At 37.6% G+C, this 22,366-nt stretch overlaps 1 protein-coding gene across 2 annotated transcripts in view; it reads left to right on the top strand.

Moving 5' to 3' along the window:
* The first annotated feature begins 200 nt into the window (after positions 1-200).
* The window catches only part of st6gal1 (ST6 beta-galactosamide alpha-2,6-sialyltranferase 1), a 136,889-nt gene continuing 114,723 nt past the window's right edge, over positions 201-22,366 (top strand). For both annotated transcript variants that reach the window (XM_051925219.1, XM_051925218.1), the window contains exons 1-2: positions 201-658; positions 21,589-21,694. In XM_051925219.1, coding sequence (XP_051781179.1) covers positions 21,683-21,694 — 12 coding nt within the window. In that variant the 5' untranslated portion in view covers positions 201-658; positions 21,589-21,682. The remainder of the gene's footprint in view (positions 659-21,588; positions 21,695-22,366) is intronic.

Genomic DNA, 22,366 nt, shown 5'->3' with positions numbered 1-22,366 from the left:
ACGTCTTCAGTTTTTTGTACTTTACTACTGCCGCAAACAAATTTCCTTCTGGGATAACAGTCTATCTAACCTAACCTAACCTAATTTAGCTTAACAGTGCATCCTGCAAATCAGGATCGGCGTCTCTAAGGGCGTTCTCTCCGCGCACACGTCTCCACGAGAGCGCGCGCGCTTCCCTGGCGGTAACAGAGACCGGCACACACGCAGCCGTCAGCTCGCCCAGCCCTAGTTCTGCTAGCACACTCTGGTCGGCGCTGTCTTCCGAAGGATTTTGAAGCGGTCTCAGCCTCCTATCAGAAGACTGGTCCTGCGTGGACATCTTGTGCCCTACGTGAGACGGCTATTCGGTGACACGGTACTTGTGTCCTTGGGTCAAAGTGACCGCTTAGGTAGTTTTAAGTTGTGTGTGCGTCACCTGCAGAGTATCTGAGCTGTTGAAGAAACAAAAATAGCCCCTGGGGACAGACCGCTGCATTGCGGTGATGCGACGTGTTTCGTCACAACCTTCCCTCCCAGTCTGATAGACAATCCTCTTAAGAGTTGGAAGGATGGATCGTCTGCGCGAGGCCACGGAGTGCCGAGGAACAACGCAAATGGAAGAAACGGGGGAGGAATATATGTGAATGTGAACTGAGAGCAAAAATTGAGGCACATTGAGGTAATTATTAATAGTTTTGAAGGTTAGAAACTGTAAAGTCCCTAAATGACGAGGGTACCGTATACAGGGGAGAGTTACAGTGATGGGCATAATGAACACGTGAATGCTATTAAAAGACCTAAGACAATTTAGCAGCTGAAAACGAAATAAAATGGGTGATATTGTGTGCGCGCGGGGGCGTGAAGTATTTGTAGACGAACGTGATAGCAGGCGCGCGCCCGTGACTGCATGTGACTGTGTAAGTTTACAGCGAATGTGTAAATGTATGGTAGCATACATGAAAACTGTAATGAACTTAAACACGAGGCCGGGAGCATTTTTCTGTTTAGGTAGAAGAATATCCGTCACTGAGCTGCGATGTGAGTTGCTAGTAGTGAGAACATTCTTAGTCTTTTTGCCTTTTTTTATCAATTCCTCCTTCAGAGTATCTGGTGGGATCCTTGTTAAATATATTCCAGGCGGAGAGTAGTGTATTATTTGTGCAAGTGGTGGTTTCCATTTGAGTGGAAAGTCTTAATAATAATTCATTACATTTATATAGTGAAATACATTATTATTAACATGTAAAGCATAGATATGTGTAATTTTAACAATACTGCTGGAAAATTTGAGCAGTACAATAGTGAAATGTGACAAATACCCAATAAACGGTGTTCTTGATTGATCAAGTTAAAATCGTCCAAAGATACTTTTTCTTCTGTCATATCTTTGATCAGGACTTTGCCCCCATTCTTGGTATTCATGTTGAAAGGGGCCCAGGACAGGGATGGAGTGGCCTTACTGCAATTAATAATAAAAAAAAAGTTTAATTTGGTAATGTTAAGTACAGGACAACAATACTTGTCAAGTGCTTAGTGCTGCTGTTTCATGTAAGTAGTATGAAAAGTCTGGATCAAAAACCTTAGGACTGTGAAGTTCTTCCCATAATAATGTTTCTGCCTACATATGCAAAAGATGTGTGGCAGGTTAACTGGCCCTCAGGGTTTGAATTAGTAATTCTTGTGGTGATCTAGTACCTAGTCTTATTCCCTGTGTTGCTGGGACAGACTCTGACCCCCCCCAATTCTGAGCTGCATTAAGTGATTTTGATTTTTGCATTAAGTACAAGGATCCAATGTGAGGGTAAAAATAATCATTGGTCTGCCTTAGCAGCTAGCAACTAGTTTTGCAAAAACGTAGCAAAATGAATACATTATACACTTAATATCAATATATTATGGCTTGTGGGTAAGTTTATGAAATCTGGTAGTCTTCTGCAAGCAGGTTGGCCAACTTGCAGGGTAAACTCAGAGGTTGTGTACACGATTGGCACTCCAGCCACTTTTTAAAAACCTCAAATTTGTTGGGTTATAAATTGATCTGTTTGTATGGAATGATTACAATGAAAATTAATAAAATAAAATATTAAATTTTCAAAAAAAAAAAAAAAAAAAAAACCTCACACTGTTCCATTCCATTTTGATCTAGTGTGGTGTTGAGGTGTCGTCCGCTGCAGGACTGCCCTTAGGTCCTAATTTAGGATGCTGAGGTGGTTCATCATGTGGTGGGTGCGGCAACGTGCTGTATTGATGCATGCTCCCAACCTCTCCTCCTTGTCCTTTTAATGAGCTCAGTGGTTTACCCAATGGTAGGAGAGCTATCACCACTCTTATTTGTGGTACATGAGTCATTACTTTTGACATGTAAGAGTGGCTGATTTTGTGGATGGCACACCTGCTGTGTTTCTCATTTCCATTCAAAAGTATAAAAGAGAACTTGATGGGAAAGCTGATGGGGCAACTCTGATCCATGCAGGCACATTTTGAAGGAAGCGAGAAATTAAGTCTAAACAGAAATGAAGATTTGTTATAGTGATTTGACAAACTTATTAAACTTCAAAATTAATAAATGTACAGATTCTAATTTAGTTCCCTTTTAAGAGGGTTAATGCTGCATATATACTGTAATTTTTTTGTCACTTTATATCAGCTACCTGTTGTCACTTCTAATGATAAGAAACCAAAGCACAGTAAAAACACAAATGAAATTCACTCCCTGCTTATAGAAGCTATAAACGTCATGCTCTGTAGCCTAATGGTTTGACTCAATATGGCTTGTTTGGCACTGCTTGAAGACTATGCAAATGGTCATATACTAAGGGCAGCTTTTAGGGACTGGTCTGGCTTATGAGCTGTTTTAGACTTTCAAGAGCTCTTGTCTTGGAACTATGTCTGCAGTTGGCACTGGCATTAGAAATTCAGACTGCCTGAAATCTGGCTATATATCTTTAAATCTTCAGGTTTTAACAGCAGGTGTACTTTCTGAGAAAAGTCATCTGCCAGAGGGAACTAACTGGCAGGTCAGCAATATCTTAGCCAATCCATCATGCTCACTGTGTTTGAAGCCATAAACAACTGACAGGGTGTTATGTTCAGTTTCTGCAAGGTTTGGTTTTACCTACCAACATAAAAAATTGCAGCAGTGTCTGATTTTACTTTTATGATTGTAATTATGGTAACTGACAGCACTCATATTACAATAAGGGCATCTAGTGAGATGGAACTACTTTAGTTAACCACAAGCAGATACATTCTAATGCCAAGGTGAAACTGACAAATGTCGTGAGTTAGTGGCCTGGGTTAACCCATGATTCATTTATTATGAGGCAAAGTAGCTTTGGCAGGCAGTTTGCTAAAGGTATTGTATGTGATAACTGGCTTTTTGGTAAGATAACTGGCTGAATTGTCAGTCTTTTGTATGGCTTGCACTGTTCATTCTAACAGTAATAGTGCCATTACATGTGCCAGGTGATAGTGGCTACCCGCTCAGATGCTTGTACCTTATGCCTTTACCTGACCCCCACAGTGCAAAGGATAGGAGCTTCAGTACAATGTGGAGAGTGCCATTGAACTCCTCAAATGCAGTTGGTGGTGGCTGAAAACATCAAGTGGGAGACTGCTGTACCAGCCATTTAAGAACTGCAACAATGTGATTGCCTATACATGGGATTCATTAGCAACATCCATATATGGTTGTTTTAGGGTGGCAAACAGGAGGGGTTCGAGGCATTTTCACTTTTGCACATTTACAAGAAGATTCTAATTTTTAAAGGTGAATTGTGTAGAAATGTGCATATGCCAGATTTTACAAATTATAAATGTGTATTACAGTACTGTATATAATTTCATTCTCAAATCCATGCAGAGTTTTATAAAGAAGACCCTTGGAGTCTATTATAGCTGATATGTTTTCATAAAAAAATCTTAAAACAGTTTGCAGATTACATTTTAGTGCTTTAGAATTCATTATCCTCTACCATCAAGACTGCTTATTCCAATAAATGATCAGAGGGACAACAGGAGTTTTAAATACAAAAAAAGTTACTAACTGATCAAATTCTTGTGCCTTTAGGAAGAGGGAAGAAAGCCGGAGTCTCTGGTGAAGGGCTTATGCAGACATGGGGAGAACATGTAAACTCCATTCAAGCAGTAATTGGGTTGGGGTTTAAACACAGGGAACAGGAGGTGTGAGACAGCAGAGCTAAGCACTACCCTGATGTGTCATCTTTTGAAGAAAACATTAATGTTTAGTGTGCATTCTTCAACTACTTTCTCATAGATTGTTAAATGTAATGTTGCTTTAAAAAAAAACAAAAAAAAAACATCTGCACCGATCTCCTCGTATTCGTGTGTATAAAGTCAAACACTAAACATTATACTGTGAATCACAGGGTATTTGTTAACATTAATAGTGATACCTGAATTTATATGTGTCATGGCGCAGTGGTAGTGCTGCTGCTTTGCAGTAAGGAGACTGTGGAAAATTGTGGGTTTGCTTCCCGGTTCCTCCCTGTGTGGATAGCACTTTGAGTACTGAGAAAAGCACTATATAAATGTAATGAATTATTATTATTATGCACACAAATTAGAAATTTACTTAGGGATACCCATTAAGTACATAACAGGCTGGAATGTCAGTAAGCTGCTTTCAGATACATTTGTTATAATCACATTTGTCACAAATTGTTGCAAATTTAGACCATTCTCTTTGGAAAAACGAAACAATTTTCTGAACAATGATTTCCCCTTTCAGAGTTTGAATTTCATGTTTGACAGAGAGGGGAAATTCCATTTGATGTCACAATGGGGGTAGCTCAGCATGTGGTTTATGAAGAATGTTGTGATCATCATGGACTACCTGATTTATCTTAACATTCATTGAGATTTTCTCACCACCAGTAATTTGAAATTTAATGCTGATCATAACAATGCTAAAAATAAAAATGTAAATACCAAGGTAATTCAGGATATTTTAATTTACAAAGTCTTTTGTAACAATAAGCTTTTAAAACCAGGTTTGTCAGGAACAATTTTGTCAGGTTTGTGATATTTGGCTTTGTGAAAATTAGCTTTGCATTATTAGTATATGGAAGAAGACGTTAGTTGGTTAATAATACTTAAGAAACATATTTAATGGAGTAGTTTGACTAATTCAAATTTCAAGAATCCCAAACATCTGATGCTTCAATTTTCTAAATCACTCCCATCATTAGATTTGTCCTAATTTTAAAGCTACCTTAGCGCTGCTGCCTCGCAGTAAGGAGACCTGGGTTCGCTTCCTGGGTCCTCTTTTGTGTGGAGTTTGCATGTTCTCCCTGTGTCTGTGTGGGTTTCCTCTGGGTGCTCCGGTTTCCTCCCACAGTTCAAAGACATGCAGGTTAGGTGCATTGGCGATCATAAAATTGTCCCTAGTGTGTGCTTGGTGTGTAGGTGTGTGTGTCCTGCGGTGGGCTGGCCTGGCTCCCTGCCCGGGGTTTGTTCCTGCCTTGTGCCCTATGCTGGCTGGGATTGGCTCCAGCAGACCCCTGTGAACCTGTGTTAGGATATAGCGGGTTGGACAATGACTGACTGACATAATTTCAGCCTTTGTTCTACTGTTTCCTTACATAAGTGATCAGGCTTTGCTATTGCTTGTGCCTATATATTAATCCAGAATTGTTTTATGTGCATTCACTGTGTTAGTTGCATTTTAGCTGTTGTACAATCAAATTTCTTTGATCTCAATAAAAAAAATGTTTAGACTCTTAATCACATGAAGAGATGCATGTGTGTTATTAGTGACTCTGAACTGTATTTATTTTGTCTGAAAATTGATTTATGGATGGAGAGATAGGTAAGGCACTCTTCTAACTGCTGCTAGGGGATACTGCATGAAGTGAGTTGTTAAAGTGACTACTTCTTGGCCGATAGAACAATCATGTCTAAACTTGTCTTTTTGTTCCATGGCTGTAAAGATGATAAATAAGTTTTTTTGTTTGGATGAATAAGAGGTAGCTACTGCTTATTGTTTTTCAACTCTTCTTTTAATTACAAAGCCAGAAATATTTTTTATCCAATGTTTTGGATATAATTGTACTTTTTGTTAATGCATTTAATTAATGTATTTAATAAATAAAGTTAAAGAGATCTTGCAGTTCAGGATGCTTAGCTGATTAATTGGTTTCTCTTAAACATCTATGCATCCATTCCCCCATCTACCCACTCCTCTGTTTCAGGGCTGTAGATAGTAGATACCTATCTCAGCAGTACAGGGCACATGATGGGAGGCAATCTCAGTCAGGATGCCAGTCTGAGGCACACACGCTCACTTTACAGTTGCAGGTTATCCTGCTCTGAATGTCTCCGAGATGTGGGTAGCGAGGAAAAGAAACAAACGTATAATGTGAAAGTATAACCTCCATACGGGCAATACTAGCCACTGATTTGCAATGCTGTCCTGTCTATAATACTGTATGTGTTAAAATATTTGAGCTTTACAAGTAACTGGTGGTACTAAATGGAGAAATCCCTACTGTTGTATTTTCAGGAATTGATATTCACGTTTCTTTTAATATAGAATGAGTTTGCTCTGAAAATCCCTGTTCGTTCTCCCACTATGAAAACATGCATAGGACTTTAGGCTATTTGGCAAATACATATTTTGCCTGGATTAGATAACGTAGTGGCATGCATTTAGGAGCACTTCAGTATACCAGTGTAAGTTTGGTTATTGCCTTGTGTCTGTAAAGGCTCCACATTCCTGCCCCAGTAACATAGTCAAAAGAAATTCTGGAAATGGATGATTGTACTAGAACTGTACCATTCCTAATCCTGATATCATGACTTTGCTTTATTCTTATAATTGTTCTAATTTATCAATAATCAAAATTGGTAAATGACACACAAGTAAAGCTTTATAAGATCACTCAATCTAATTATAATGAGTGCTTTACAAGGTTCCATATATTATTAAAGAATGAAAGAAATTTATGAAAAATGCATATCTTTAAATTTCTAAGACAAAATCCAGAAATATTAAGATGAATTTATTTTTCCATTTTATGTGGCATTTGTTAGAGAGAATAAACAAAAGTTACGTCTATGCTTAACCTGTTAATTTCATTTTCATGGGTTCATATTTGTCAATGAGTATGACTGTAAGAATGTGCATGAGTGGAATCTGCAGGGGACTGGTAGCCCAATCTAGGATTGGTTCCAGCCTTGTGTCGAATCTGCTATTCTAGGCCTCAGTCCACTGTGGGTCCTGACATCGAATAAGCAGGATTGAGAATCACATTTTTATTCTCTAAATCTTCAGTTGTTTACATATTATTTATACTTTATCAGTTCCACTTTATACAAAGAAGTACAGGACCCCACAGATCCATCTCCTCGGTTGGCTTTGCTTGCATATTCTTCCCATGCCTTTGTGAGTTTTCCTCCCACATCCCAAAAGATATGCATGTTTGGTTAGTTGGTCCTTCCAAAATGTCCCCTGTGTAAGTGAAGGTGTGGGTTGTTTGGGTGAGTGAGTGAGTGTGGGCTGTGCGATAGACTGGTGCCCAGTGCTGCTGTGATTAGACTCAGAGTCCCAGGGCCCTGAATTAGGTTAAATGAGGTTGAGAATGTTAGATAATTTCTGTCATCTGTCACAGTTAATGTTGAACAGTGTGGTAGGGGATGGAGTCTGTCTTGTACTAGCATTGGCAGGAACCAACCCTCTGGAACAGTGCTAAGAAGTGTGTCACCATTCATGCGTTGCCTTGCTATATCTACACCAAAGTTGCTTCAGAGTTCAGAAAATGAAAAGTCCTTTCAGAGATTCTTGACAAGGGGGCTCAGTCTAGGTCTTTTCTAAATTAGGCTTTGTCTGCATGTCAATTTTAAAAATACTTGATGTTACACATTAGATACTGTCCAGTAGTTCATGGTTTCTGTTGATTAGTAATATGTCATAGATCTCATTCCGTATTGAATTTTAGAGTTAAGATGGGAGCAGGGTGGAGGATTGTTTATTGGTGATTATCGTGGTAAATCATTTGAGGTTCAGTGGTACCATGATTTTTAAATGAAATTTTGAGATGCTCTTATTTTTATTTAATTAGTTTCATTTTTTGGAAAGTGTTAAAAAATAAAAAATGCTGTTGCAATTTGAATGCCTTTTACATTTGCTGATTGATGAGAGTGCCATCTTTGCATATATGGACATTGCTGGTACACATAGACAGTATGTATGTTTACGGGATGTTCTTTTTATCTCACATGTTTTATCTCCTGCTATTTCAATTTATTACTGCGTTGGAAATAATGTCTGTGCATACTATTTAATGATGATTTGAGATGTATATATGTAATTTTTCTTTCAGCTGTCATTTCAGTTGAAAAATAGGAGAAATGTGTAAAGATTTTCAGTATATAGTTTGATGATCCAATATTTTGGAAAATTCTAATAGTGTTTGCTTTTCTAAAACAGGCAAGTGCTTTGCAGCTGTAGGCTACGTGCAAACTCTGGGATTTAATCAAGTTTGTGCTGCAGAGGCCAGAACTAAGTTCTGGTTATTTTACTATTGGATCGACTAAAGTAACAGTCTTTTAAAAGAAACTTTATATCTTAATGTGTAGCTGGCCTGGTGTCTTGTCAAGTGCTATTGAAATAGGTACTGATCCCAGCAACCTTGAAATACACTGCCTGGCCAAAAAAAAAAGTCGCCACCAAAAAAAAAAGGTCACACACTCTAATATTTTGTTGGACCGCCTTTAGCTTTGATTACGGCACGTTTTCGCTGTGGCATTGTTTCTATAAAGCTTCTGCAATGTCACAAGATTTAGTTCCATTTAGTGTTTGCATTAATTTTTCACCAAGATCTTACATTGATGATGGTAGAGTCTGACCGCTGCGCAAAGCCTTCTCCAGCACATCCCAAAGATTCTCAACTCTGGAACAGGGTAAATCTGTTCTCATCAGACCACATGGCCTTCTTCCATTGCTCCAGAGTTCAACCTTTATGCTCCCTAGCAAATTGAAGCCTTTTTTTCTGGTTTGCCTCACTGATTAGTGGTTTTCTTACGGCTACGCAGCTGTTCAGTCCCAATCCCTTGAGTTCCCTTCGCATTGTGCGTGTGGAAATGCTCGTACTTTCACTATTAAATATAGACCTGAGTTATACTGTTGTTTTTCTTCGATTTGATTTCACCAAACGTTTAAGTGATCACCGATCACGATCTTTCAGAATTTTTTTCCGGCCACATTTCTTCCTCGAAGACGATGGGTCCCCACTATCCTTCCAGTTTTTAATAATGTGTTGGACAGTTCTTAACCCAATTTTAGTAGTTTCTGCAATCTCCTTAGATGTTTTCTCGGCTTGATGCATGCCAATGATTTGACCCTTCTCAAACAGACTAACATCTTTTCCATGACCATGAGATGTGTCTTTCGACATGGTTGTTTAAGAAATGAGAAGCAACTCATTGTAGCAGTTGGGGTTAAATAACTTGTTGCCAGCTGAAAGATAATCGCCTATGCAGTAATTATCCAATAGGAGGCTCGTACCTATTTGCTTAGTTAAATCCAGGTGGCGACTTTTTTTTTTGGCCAGGCAGTGTAGATTAAAGTGGGTTGGACACTGAGTTGTATATTCAGCAATCCATATTACTAACCGAGAATGCTAAACCGGATGATGGACGCAGGCACATCCGGCCATGGGCCGTAGCTGCAAAAAGACGTACTGCGCTGGCGCAACAAACAGTCCGCGAGAGTCGGCTGAGGACCCGAGAAAGGCGGACAAAAGAGGGCGAGAGAGGCGGATGAGGGTCCGCGAGAGACGCAGGCGCAAAAAGAGTCCGACAAGAGCACAGAAAACAGGAGTGAGCACATACAGAAAGGAGTCACAAAAATGAGGCTCAACAAGCACCAAAATAAGGAAAAAAAACATTAAAGAGTACTCAAACGAGGGGAAAGCACGAAACACATTGCACACGAAACTAAACACACCAAAAAAAAAAAGAACAGACGAGCGCACAATAGCAAGGCACGACCATACCCCCGCCACCCTACAGGCACGGGACGGGACGGGACGGGACACACACCAAGAGGGGGATTCAACAAGCCCATGGAAGACCAAAAAAAAAGAACACAAAACCACCCCACAGACCCTACAAGCAAGGGACGGGACACACAAAGAGGGGGGAGAGAGGCGGATGAGGGGGCCGCGAGAGACGCAGGCGCAAAAAGAGTCCGACAAGAGCACAGAAAACAGGAGTGAGCACATACAGAAAGGAGTCACAAAAATGAGGCTCAACAAGCACCAAAATAAGGAAAAGGCACATAAAAGAGTACTCAAACGAGGGGAAAGAGTACTCCAAACGAGGGGAAAGCACGAAACACATTGCACACGAAACTAAACACACACCAAAAAAAAAAGGACAGACGAGCGCACAATAGCAAGGCACGACCATACCCCCCCCCCCCACCACCCCCCCACCCTACAGGCACGGGACGGGACGGGACACACACCAAGAGGGGGATTCAACAAGCCCATGGAAGACCAAAAAAAAGAACACAAAACCACCCCACAGACCTACAAGCAAGGGACGGGACACACACAAAGAGGGGGGATTCAAACAAGACACAGGAACACAAAAAGAAACAAAACGCTCGCGCAACAACGATCCCCCCCACACATCCATAAGAAAAAATGTCTCGACTCCAAAAACGCAAAGCTCAACTAAAGCTTCTAACTAACGATGTACCTAAAAGTAAAAACTTTATGAACTGCATTAGATCCTACAATAATTCATTTGCTTTTGCATATACCGGAGTAAATATCAGGCCACCAAAAGGCAATGGACCATACTGCTTTCGCATATGTGCACAAATACTGCATCGCATTGGAACAGTGCACCCTGAAACAAATCAACAACGCAAATATGCACAAATCTACATCCTAGATCCACATTACGCAATCTATCAATCAAAGTGTTGCATCGCAACAGGCACGGATTCAAAACGAAACACCTCCCGTCTCAGACATACGTTAATGGCAGCGAAGGCTACAACGGGCTTCTCACACAGCACAGGCAAATCGATTACAGCTCCAAAACAACACGTCCCAAATACTACACATGCAACAACGCGCCTCTCAAACGGCACAAGGAAAACATACACCAGGAAAATTCATTCGGATTAATGAATGTCATTTGCAATCATTGTCATTCAGTTCACTTCCCTGAAGAAACAACTGGCAATACAAGTTATACATTTACACGTTGTTGTCAAAAGGGTCAAATTAGACTGCCTTCTTTACATTCATATACTGAATATCTACAGAAGCTTACAACTGACGATGTACCTGAAAGTTAAATCTTTATCAACTGCATTAGATCCTACAAATCGGTATCCACTATGAACATTAACGGTGGCACTGCACGTGACATCCGTCTTGAAAAAATGTTGTTTATTGATGAATGTTCAATGGCATGAAGTCACTTACTCAACACTATTCATAAACTTCTACAAACGTTTATGAATAATAATATTCGATTTGGAGGAAAGGTACTTTTATGAGGAGGAGATTTTAGACAGTGATTAGCTATTCTTCCAGATGCCATGCACTCAGCTATTGTTCAGTGCACCTTAAAATACGCAGACAATTGGCATTACTTTCAAAAGATACAGTTAGTAAAAAAGATACGATGTCCAGAACCAGATCATAACAATTGCTTATTACAACTGAGAGATGGTACACTCACCAATACAGATGGACTTCAGCCACATATTATTACAATTCCTCAAGCCTTTATCTGCGACGACTTAGTTACAGAGACATTTGGAACAGCAATCTCATTAGACCAAATGCCCCTTTTAACACAACGCGCTATATTATGTCCAAAAAATATTAATGTGGAAAACATAAATACCCAAGTCATTCCATTACTTCCTGGAGAGACACAACTCTTTCTAAGCTCTGACAAACTTGACTCTGATCACAACAATAACCATCTTAAATGACCTTACAAGTTCTGAGCTGGAATTACCTTTTACACTTAAACGGCGTGTACAAAGAATTTTTCAAATAAACCTTTACACTGTGCCACACACTTTATTGTTTGATTTCTATTTGCATCATCTACACCATCACACTATTCTATATCTCATTCATACATCACGCTCTTTGTCATTCCCAACACCAGGGGTTGGCGAGCGAAGCCCACCCCACAGACCCTACAAGCAACGGACGGGACACACACAAAGAGGGGGATTCAAACAAGACACAGGAACACAAAAAGAAAGAAGACGCTCGCGCAACAACAATCCTCACCCACCCCCCCCCCCCCCCAACAAACACACATCCATAAGAAGTGACACCCAAAGCCACATATTCTAAAGTGAACGTCAACACCTTCACACTAGACAGCATAGGTGTCAGCATAGGTGGATCTCCTTACAATAAAGCACTATTAACCGTTCAACTGCAGAAAAGGAAACATATTAACAGTGACTGCGATCCTCCGGAGTGGCAGCAAATCTGTTAATAAATGGTCGTACATGTCACTCAATATTCAAAATACCGGTCCCAATCACAGAGACATCAGTATCCACTATGAACATTCACAGTAGCAATGCCCGAGACATCCGTCTTGCAAAACTGATAATTATTGATGAATGTACAATGGCATCCAGTCACTTACTCAACACCATTGATAAACTTCTACAAACGTTGATGAATAATAATATTCCCTTTGGAGGAAAAGTTCTTTTATTAGGAGGAGATTTTAGACAATGCTTAGCTATTGTTCCACATGCCATGCGCTCAGCTATTGTTCAGTCCACCTTAAAATACGCAGACAATTGGCATTGCTTTAAAACAATACAGTTGGTACAAAACATGCGATGTCCAGATCCAGAATATAACAGTTGGCTAATACAACTGGGAAATGGTACACTCACAAATACAGATGGACTTCACCCAGATATTATTTCCATTCCACAATCCTTTATCTCAGACGACTTTGTAAAACAGATATTTGGAACAGCAATCACATTAGACCAAATACCCCTGTTAACACAACGCACTATATTATGTCCAAAAAATATTAATGTTAATCACATTAATAACCAAGTCATTTCATTACTTCCTGGAGAGACACAGATCTTTCTAAGCTCAGACAAAGTTGACTCTGATGACGACAATGAACATATAAATTTCCCCTTAGAATATTTGAACACTATTAACCCTGCCGGATTACCACAACACGACCTTGCCCTTAAAAACGGAACAATAATCATGCTATTAAGAAACCTTAACACAAAACAGGGTTTATCCAATGTCACACGGTTAGTCGTCAACACCATGACACGCAATGTTATTCAAGCGACAGTTCTTACAGGATCACATGCTAACAATACTGTTCTCATTCCTAGAATTGACCTTACAAGTTCTGAGCTAGAATTACCTTTTACATTGAAACGCCGACAGGTTCCCCATTAAACCTGCATTTGCCATGACCATCAACAAATCACAAGGACAAACCATGGACAAGGTTGGCATCTACCTCTCTGAACCCGTTTTTGGACATGGACAACTTTATGTTGCCTTCTCACGTGTTCGCCGTTCATCTGACGTTAAAGTTGAAATTATAAATAATCCATGCCAAGGAAGACTCATTCAAGGACAAGACACCATCTTTACTGCTAATGTTGTATACAAAGAAATATTCCAATAAAACATTAATATATGACAAACACTCTATTTGTTATTTCTATGGGCATCATCCAAAGCTGCACACTATTCTATATCTAATTCATACATCTGACTCTTTCTCATGTCCCAACGCCAGGGGTTGGCGAGCGAAGCGAGCAGGGGGCGGAGCCCCCTAGTTATTACTAAATACCCAGTGCTCAGAAATTAAAAAAAGAAGAAATGCCATGTTCTTTAAAACAAATTCACTTAATGTTGGAAGATTTTTTTTTTTAATTCTTTCACAAATACAAATATGTATTTGTTTTCAATTTGACACAGGCTTTTGTGAAAGATAGTTTGAAATAATACATATCTCATTACTGAGCCATTTAGTTAACCAACAACTGTTTAATTTGGCAATATCAGAATACATCTTGGCTACATAGACAGGAATGTAATATGCTAAACGTTTAGGGTATTAGATGAAAATATTTAGCAAACAGGATGTGTCTTTGTTGCCATAAAGTATTTCATCTTCATTTCTTGTGGAAGCTTTAACTTTCAATCATAATGAGCAGTGAAGTAACTCCTCCCTGTGAACATTTGACATTATTTTTAAGTAATCGAATATTTATTATGCTATTACTAACCTCTGCTCACAAACTTATTATGGATGTATATTGGATTTCCTCAATCCTAATCGGATTCTGAGATCACCAGGACAACGCATTTATAAATGTTGTGCAAAATGCATTATATGTTGAATTTTTCATTGTTTATAATAGGAAAGCTCAATTCGCCTGCTAAATGAAGCTGCAAGCTCAAAATGAAAATAAAATGCCCAATGAACAATAATGCAGTTTAATACCTTACTTGATACATGAATAATTTACATAAAAGAATACTAAGAAGGATGCTGTTTTTATTCTTGCTGGTAATGTTTCAGTAGCCGAGTCGGTGTGAAGTAAATGGATATGCTATGAGAACATGTCGCTATTGGTGTAAATTAGTGGTTAAAGTAGCTGTCGGACCACGGACACCAAAGTACAAATATTTTGAGAGCACAAGTTAAAAGGGCAAAATGGTGTTTTGCAACACACCTGTTTCTTCATCCAACCACCTGCTTAAAATTTCAAGTGAAGTCTTTCAGTGGTGTCAGCTGAGAAAATCATCTATCTATACCATAGACAAATAAAGGATTTAAGAAGCTGTGAAGAACACTGGATTCAAAATATGAGTTATTTGATTGTAAATACAGTACTTACTAAGTTGGTGAATGCTATAAAATGAATATATAACCCCCTCCCCCATCATACAGAGACATGAAAGTGCATATAAGCAAATGCACAATTTGGAACCATAACACATGATGTAAATCTGGAAACGTATGTGTAATATACACATCTATTATGATCTGTGATTGGAGTGGTAATGAATCAAGAGCATTGTCTTTCCTTATATAAAAGTCAAAAACAGAAAGAGAGCTTTGCTTACTGACTGACTGACTCAAGAGCAAGGTGTTGAACACAATATCTACAATGGAGACTACGTAGAGGAAATATTAAAAAATGGATAGAAAAAACATATTATTTGAGTTGTTTCTTTGAGGTTTTTAATGAAATTGTTGCTGGGGTGGTCCGTTGCTAAAATTTCATAATTGTGAGAAAATGTGAAAGGTTTTGTACTCTGAATAGAAAATGTAATGTATACTGTATGTCTATGTGGTGCTGGTCTTCAGTCTTTTTAATGTGTTTTTCGAGTATATATTCCGGTTGAGCGATCACTGGCGTGACTGGTCGCTGCTGCTTTTCGGTAACTTTTTTACTTTTTATCTTCAACTCTTTTTTTTATGATTAACTTACAATCTAATGGACTAAGCAACTGTTCATTTTCATTTTGGGCAGATTTTTTCGTTAAGTTTTATTTTTCAGTCATTTAAAGCTAGACTGATTTCTAGCTCGACTGGTGATTTGGCTGTGTATGGACTATTTTTCAGCCTATCCCCGCTTTGAAACTTACCTGGCTTTGTTCTCCGGACATACAGCTGGAGAAAAATTAAAGAGACCAAATCATGACAGATAATGGAAAAAGCAGGTTCAGGAAGTTGATGGATGTGTTTGTAATTGTAATAGTAAATTTGAATTTAATGTATTCTCTAAACACATTCAGGCATAAATAGTTAAAAGAAACTTCATGTTAAGAGCTGGGAGTACTTTTTGATCATATTTAGCATTAAAGGTTTGTAGTATTTGCAGCTCTTCAGTCATCCAGCAGATTGGTCATGTTAAGTGACTGCTGGATGAAAGTTTGAGAGTGTGTTAGGTGACATCTTTTTATTTCCTTCCTGTCTGGCAGAGAGTTTGTATTGAACTCATTTAGTAATTTCTGTATGTCAGACTCTTCACTCATCATTCTTCATTCTTACTGTGATATTGATTCTTTTGCAATATTTTCAATAAGAAACTTTATTTTTAATTTCCAGAGTATGTTAAACAACTCATATTTTCCTGAAAATTAAAACTTTTTACCATTTTCTGAAGTGTGGTGTGTGTGTGTGTGTGTGTGTTTTTTTTAATTATTTTTTTGGTTTTTGGCCTTGTTTTTTGTAGTTAAAAAGTGCACTATAGTACAGTAATATAGGAAAAAAGAGTTTGCTGTAATTAGAGGTACAGTTCCAAGAATGTTAAACTGTACCCTTTTCTCTGGGAGCTATTTAAAGATTCTGTATTTTATTAACTCGAAGTCATCAACACACAGTTTACTTGGTCCTATTTTTGTACAGATCTGTTCCATTTTCCATTATATAAATTTCTGGAGATTTCCACAATGACACAATACTTCTCAAGAAGATCCATCTGATGTTCTACATCGGTGTGGGTTGTAGATAGTTGGATAGCACAAATCCAGTGTTCAGGGTTCAGATCCCATGCCTGGTTTAGGTCTATGTGGATTTTGCATGTTATTATCGTGTCTCTGGGTTTTTCCAAGCACTCTAAACACAGTAAATTCAATGCTACATTATGGAAGGCCAAAGCCTTTCTTGGCAGTATGAATCAGTTTACTTTTGTATTGTGGTCTTTATTGAGTATAGGCTCAGAACACTTGCACATATTTATAACTTAATGTAAAAGCAGTAAATTACTGACCATACCTTTTACACACATAAACACATATGATACAATGTTAAACATTACAACAGAAGTGAATGTCCATTATTAAGAAATACAATTATGGATGATGATAGGAAAACTTACATATGGCAGATATACAGAAATGTCAATCAATGATACATATATATATTTGAGGTGTGTCAGAAAAATTCCACTCAGACCAGTACTAGAGTTAGGATTGAAACACATTGAGGCATCACTACTAATCACTGTGCCCCCATGCTTCCCAGCTGCATTTATATGTGTAGTCTAATTTGAGCAATTCAGATATTTCTGCAACCCATTTGTAACTATGTATGCAGATTTAATAATAAAACTATGCTTGCTTGTTCCACACACATGAGGAATGTAGAGGACAGGACTCGTTCTTCAGCATAGTGCAACCACAAGTCATTTCCATGCAGTCTTGAATTTCATGTCACCTTACAACCAAACTGACATATCAGATAAAAGGTTTATAAACAGACATAATACTATTCAACATAATGATTTTCTTTGTGTTCTATAGTATATGTACATGTTATACAGTTTAATGTTTTACCTTTCACATTCTGTAGTTATAAATGTGTGAGCATTCTGAGCCTCTAATGGTTAAAGAGCGATAGGGAAAAATCAATTGAATAAACTCCAGCTATTTATAAAAGCAAAGATACACAAAAATCAATTTAATAAATTGCAACTATCTGTAAAAGCAGTGATTTCTGGGTTCAAATGATGTAATATGAACATACTGTATTTGTACATCTACAAATTGCAAAAGAAAATGTTTTGATTGAAGCTGTTGATTCGCTTACAGTTCTATCCCATCCAGAGGTGGTAAGTTTGTCCTAACATATCAGCAAATAATTAGTCTCCCAAAAAGTAATAATGTAAATGAGCTGATGCAGGCTGCCAAGAGCTCTTTTGCTCTCTTGTCTCACTTGCATTATATCCATATAGCTAGCTCAACTGTCTTGTCTTATTGCCAGAACGTCTTTTTCTAAATTAAAAAAGGAACAAAAAGAGTCAATATTTGGGGAAAAATGACTAACAGTTACTGGAGAGCAATACATTTACTCCAGCTGGGACAATGTAAGTGTGTGTTGAATGTACAAAAATAATTTATTAGTGAAGAAAGAAAGTAGCTTCTGCAGTGATTTCAAGACCACCCACCCTAACTTAAACTTAAAGGGCTTGTCAGGAAATATTCTGTTATTCAAGAAGGCTGTTCATTTTAATACAATTTTGGTTCATTGTATACAAATGATTAGACACATTAGGACAAATAATTGAGCGTCCATCATTGGCCAGCACCTGCATCACACTGTCAACTTATAGGCTTAACTTCACTTTTGTTGTTAGAATGAAAAATGTTATATGAATGACTTCCATTTCCCTTTTTCAAAAAAGTCACTTTACAGGTGAAAAGGTAAATTAGGAAATGGATGTGAGAAAATGATAAAAATAAACAGACTGAAAAGACTAAATCTCCTTATGCAATTTCTGATGATGTTAAAACCTTTGTAATTGAAAACATAATTAAAAATACCAGGGACAAGTTGTGTGTGTGTGTTTGTTTTCATGATAAACAATGGCCTCTCAACTGGTTTTATTTTAATAATCTTGCCCCTACTCAAAGCTAACTGGACAGCCCTGTCTTAAAGCTATGCAAACTGTCCATTGTCATGTGAACAGCTACAGTCGTGATTCTAACTAGGGGATTTCTGCAGCAACAGATGCCTTATGGCATCTATGGGTGTTAGCCTACTGCTTTCAGAAAAAAATAAAACTATCATCAAAGCCTACATTTCATTTGACAGTGGTATTTCCCTCATACTACAGATTGGCTTTATAAAGAAATATTATCATGGAATACCAGATTTAACATGTACTCAAGCTACACTTATTAACTGACATTTTCTGTTTCGTAATTAAAATATAAATACTGCTTACATTAATGAAAAAAATTTAAAACATTCAGACATATCAGTACCACATCAAATAGAATTGTTCATAATATGTCAAGTTGTACCATCTCATTTATAAAAGCTCTTTTTTAAAGCTGTTGTGCAAAATCAAGTTTGTTAACATGTCATTTTGCCTGATTTTTGACATTTGTTATTTTGAGATAGGAAACATTGGCTGGTTAAATAAGCTTGCTAAAAAGTTAAATTTTATGGATTGCCAAATTAATTAAAATTTCATAAGTCCCAAAATCCCGGGGCCTCATTTATACATCTTTGTGCAGATTTGAGTGTGAGCCACACCCAAAAAACAGGAAAATGCTTTCTCCAAAAAAATATTTATAAAATATGGTGGACACACATTTCTACACTATTTACCCTTTATAAAATAATCAACTTGTAAATATGTGTATGTGAATAAACCTTGAATGCCACTCCGAAGCATCCATATATGGAGCATGCTAATCAGCCTCATACATATGCAGTCACAGTGCTGCAGAATTTCATTGAGTGGTATTCTCTGGCTGTATTCGCAAATGAGAGCCCAAGATCATGAGTGGCATTATGGTGCCACACATCTGTGTCCTAGGGGTGGGTAGCCATTATCACCTGGCACACTATGTGACTGCAGTTAATATAGAATAGCACAGACCATATCAAACACTGAGGGTTCAACCAGTTATCTTACCAACAAAGCCATTTATCATGTACAGTACTGTCTTGTCTGCCAATGCTACTTTGATGGAAAATAAAATGAGTCATGAGTCGACCCAGGCCACCAAGCCCCAACATTTGTCAGCCACATTTTGACACCACTGTTGACTTTTGTGTTAATGGAATGTCACTGCTTACAGTTAACAAAAGCAGCTTCATTCTCGTTGGATGCCCTTATTGCAATATGCTTACATAAGGAGAACTAAACAATGCTGCAAATTGCCTTTTTAGGTTGGCAAAAACATGTTATGTATATGCACCCACACCATACAAAAACTGGCCTTACTGCTACACCAGTTGGTTAATGGCTTCCAGTACAAGTGAAGTTTAATGGAGTGAAATTTAGCCAAAATATTTCTGACCAATTGGACAGTTCCCAGATAAGTAACAACAGGTAGCCAATATAAACTGATGAAAAACCAAAACAATTCTGTGGTAATAGTATGTAGCATTGGTACTCTTAAAAGGGAACTAAAGTCTGTACATCATATTCATCAGTTTTGAGTTGTAATAATGTTTGTCATGTCAATTACCTTATTATGACAGCTCAGTGTTTTATTGAGTGAATTATTATGCACACAAGTCATCGTTTAGCTTGGTTGGCTGCATTTTCCTACTTTGATGAAGAGTGTCATCATTTCCCAGTTTCTCCGAAATGTTCTATAAACGTGGGTCAGAATTGCCATAAATCTATTCATGTTCCCTTGTCAAGTTTTTTAAAAATTTTTTTTTATAAATCCGCAACGTTTGTGTGGGATGTTGTATATGCACATTTTAGCTTCATTGTGTGTGTACTCAAGCTTTATAAGTGAGGTCGCTGATACTCTGATATTGGAAATATATGGAAATTAGCACCACAACGAGCCTGCTGTATAGTACTCATATTGGAAGTCAGCATCCCAGGAACTCCTGTACCATTTTGATATGTTGTATATGTGCTTTCCCTTTAGTCTTCAAATATTAAATGCTATACAAGCTACCACTCATTTGGCTTCAGTGATTTGGTATGTAGTTTGTTTTAGTATGGGTTTACATTGTTTTAGCAGCCACAACCCCCCTCCAACTTTGCCTTTAAATTTTAGATGTCATTAGAGAGGTTTGCATAAATCAGATTTGCTTTATTAGATTAGCTGAGAGATAAAAGTTTTGAAATAATGATTTGTAAATTTTATTATTGAATAAACATACGGAGCAGTTATTTTTTTTTTACTGTTACACACTAGATATAGGTAATGAGCTTTGTTTAAAGTAACTATAGCCTGTGTAGAGTTTGTACAAGCATTTGTTATCCTTCCACATCCCAGAAATGTGTTGGTCAGGTATAACTGATGACTTAAAAATGTCACCCCTTAGTAGTAAGTAGTGTGCTGTGAGATATAGAGGTGCTTGCCTTGGGCATTGTGCTCCTGCAAGAGACACTGGCATCAGGTGACCCCTGATTATAAGAAATAAATGGGTGCATTACTGGATGGACATCTGTAAACACATAAAGTCGATTACAAGGCTAAATACAAAGACTAATTCCATAATCTGGACTTTTTATTGTGTTTTATTAGCCAGCAGTACATCTTGTTATCACATTCAAATTCACACATTCAAATGTGAAATGCCAGAATTTTAAATTTTTGCAACTTAGTAGTTGGTTGTTCAAATTGTTGGTCTCCCAAAAATGCATGAATTATGTATTTTAGTACTTTACTCAAAAGATAATTGGGGTACAACTAACAATAATAAAAGGCTTTAATTCTTATGTGTTGTTGTTTTGTTTTTTTTGGTCTGGAAAGAGTATTGTTATTTTCCCACTTTAATAAATTATATCATTCACGATCCTCCCAATCCTATGGTGAAATTCCTGCTCTAAATAATCACTGTTAATACTTAACTGTTTGGTGTTAAATATGCAGTGTTATGTAATTGATTAATATATATTTTTTTTACGGAGTGAAAAATATCTCACCATCAGCTTTTTCAAGAGTTGTAGTCATGTAAGAGTTGCATGTTGATTAGCAAATGCAAATATGAATTTCACATTACTCTGTCCATGTGACCCTATAAACATATATTTTTAAACACATAGAAAAAGGTGATATGCACTGTACACTAATGTTCAACTATTTTTTCTTGTAGCCTCCACATTGCAAAAACAGTGATGAATATCCCGGAATGATTAAGTAGCCAGGTGAAAAACTGGAAGGTAGAAATTGCCTCTGGATATTTGACCATGGTGCTCCGGGTAATTGCCTTGTATTTCTATTGAATCATTTTTTATATGGTTTTGATATATTATCTCTGTCTCTCTGTCTCTCTCTGGGTATGAAAATATATTTTTCATGTAAGGCATGACTTTTTAAATTATTTATAGTACAAAACAATCAACAAGAAAGGCATACAGCAACAGGACAAATTACTTTAGACAGGAACAGTTTAATAAAAAGTTAGAATCTAATGTGTACAAATGGTCTGCAATTTGCATGTTTTTTTGAAAACTGGATTATCCATGGCCTGTCTGGCACAAGAAACTCAGATTATGTTGTTTCAAATTTAGTTTTATTTTTAATCCATTCAGTTAATTCTTAGTTCTTAGAGTGTGTAGCATTTGCAAATTTTATTAACTGTAAACCTTTACAAAATGCATATGCTGGGAAATGGTGTGTCTCTTTCTCTCTCTCATTGTCATATTCATATATACACAAGTATATGTGCATGTATATGTATATACATTTTTTTTAAAACTACTTATTCATCCATTATCCAACCTGCTATATCCTAACTACAGGGTCATGGGGGTCTGCTGGAGCCAATCCCAGCCAACACAGGGTGCAAGGCAGGAAACAAACCCCAGGCAGGGCGCCAGCCCACTGCAGAAAACTACTCATGTAGTTCAGAATTACATGTACTTTACCTA

This window comes from Erpetoichthys calabaricus, chromosome 3, assembly GCF_900747795.2.
Source record: "Erpetoichthys calabaricus chromosome 3, fErpCal1.3, whole genome shotgun sequence".
NCBI lineage: Eukaryota > Metazoa > Chordata > Cladistia > Polypteriformes > Polypteridae > Erpetoichthys > Erpetoichthys calabaricus.
Note: the sequence above shows the minus strand (reverse complement) of the source record. Positions and strands in the feature narration are given on the sequence as shown.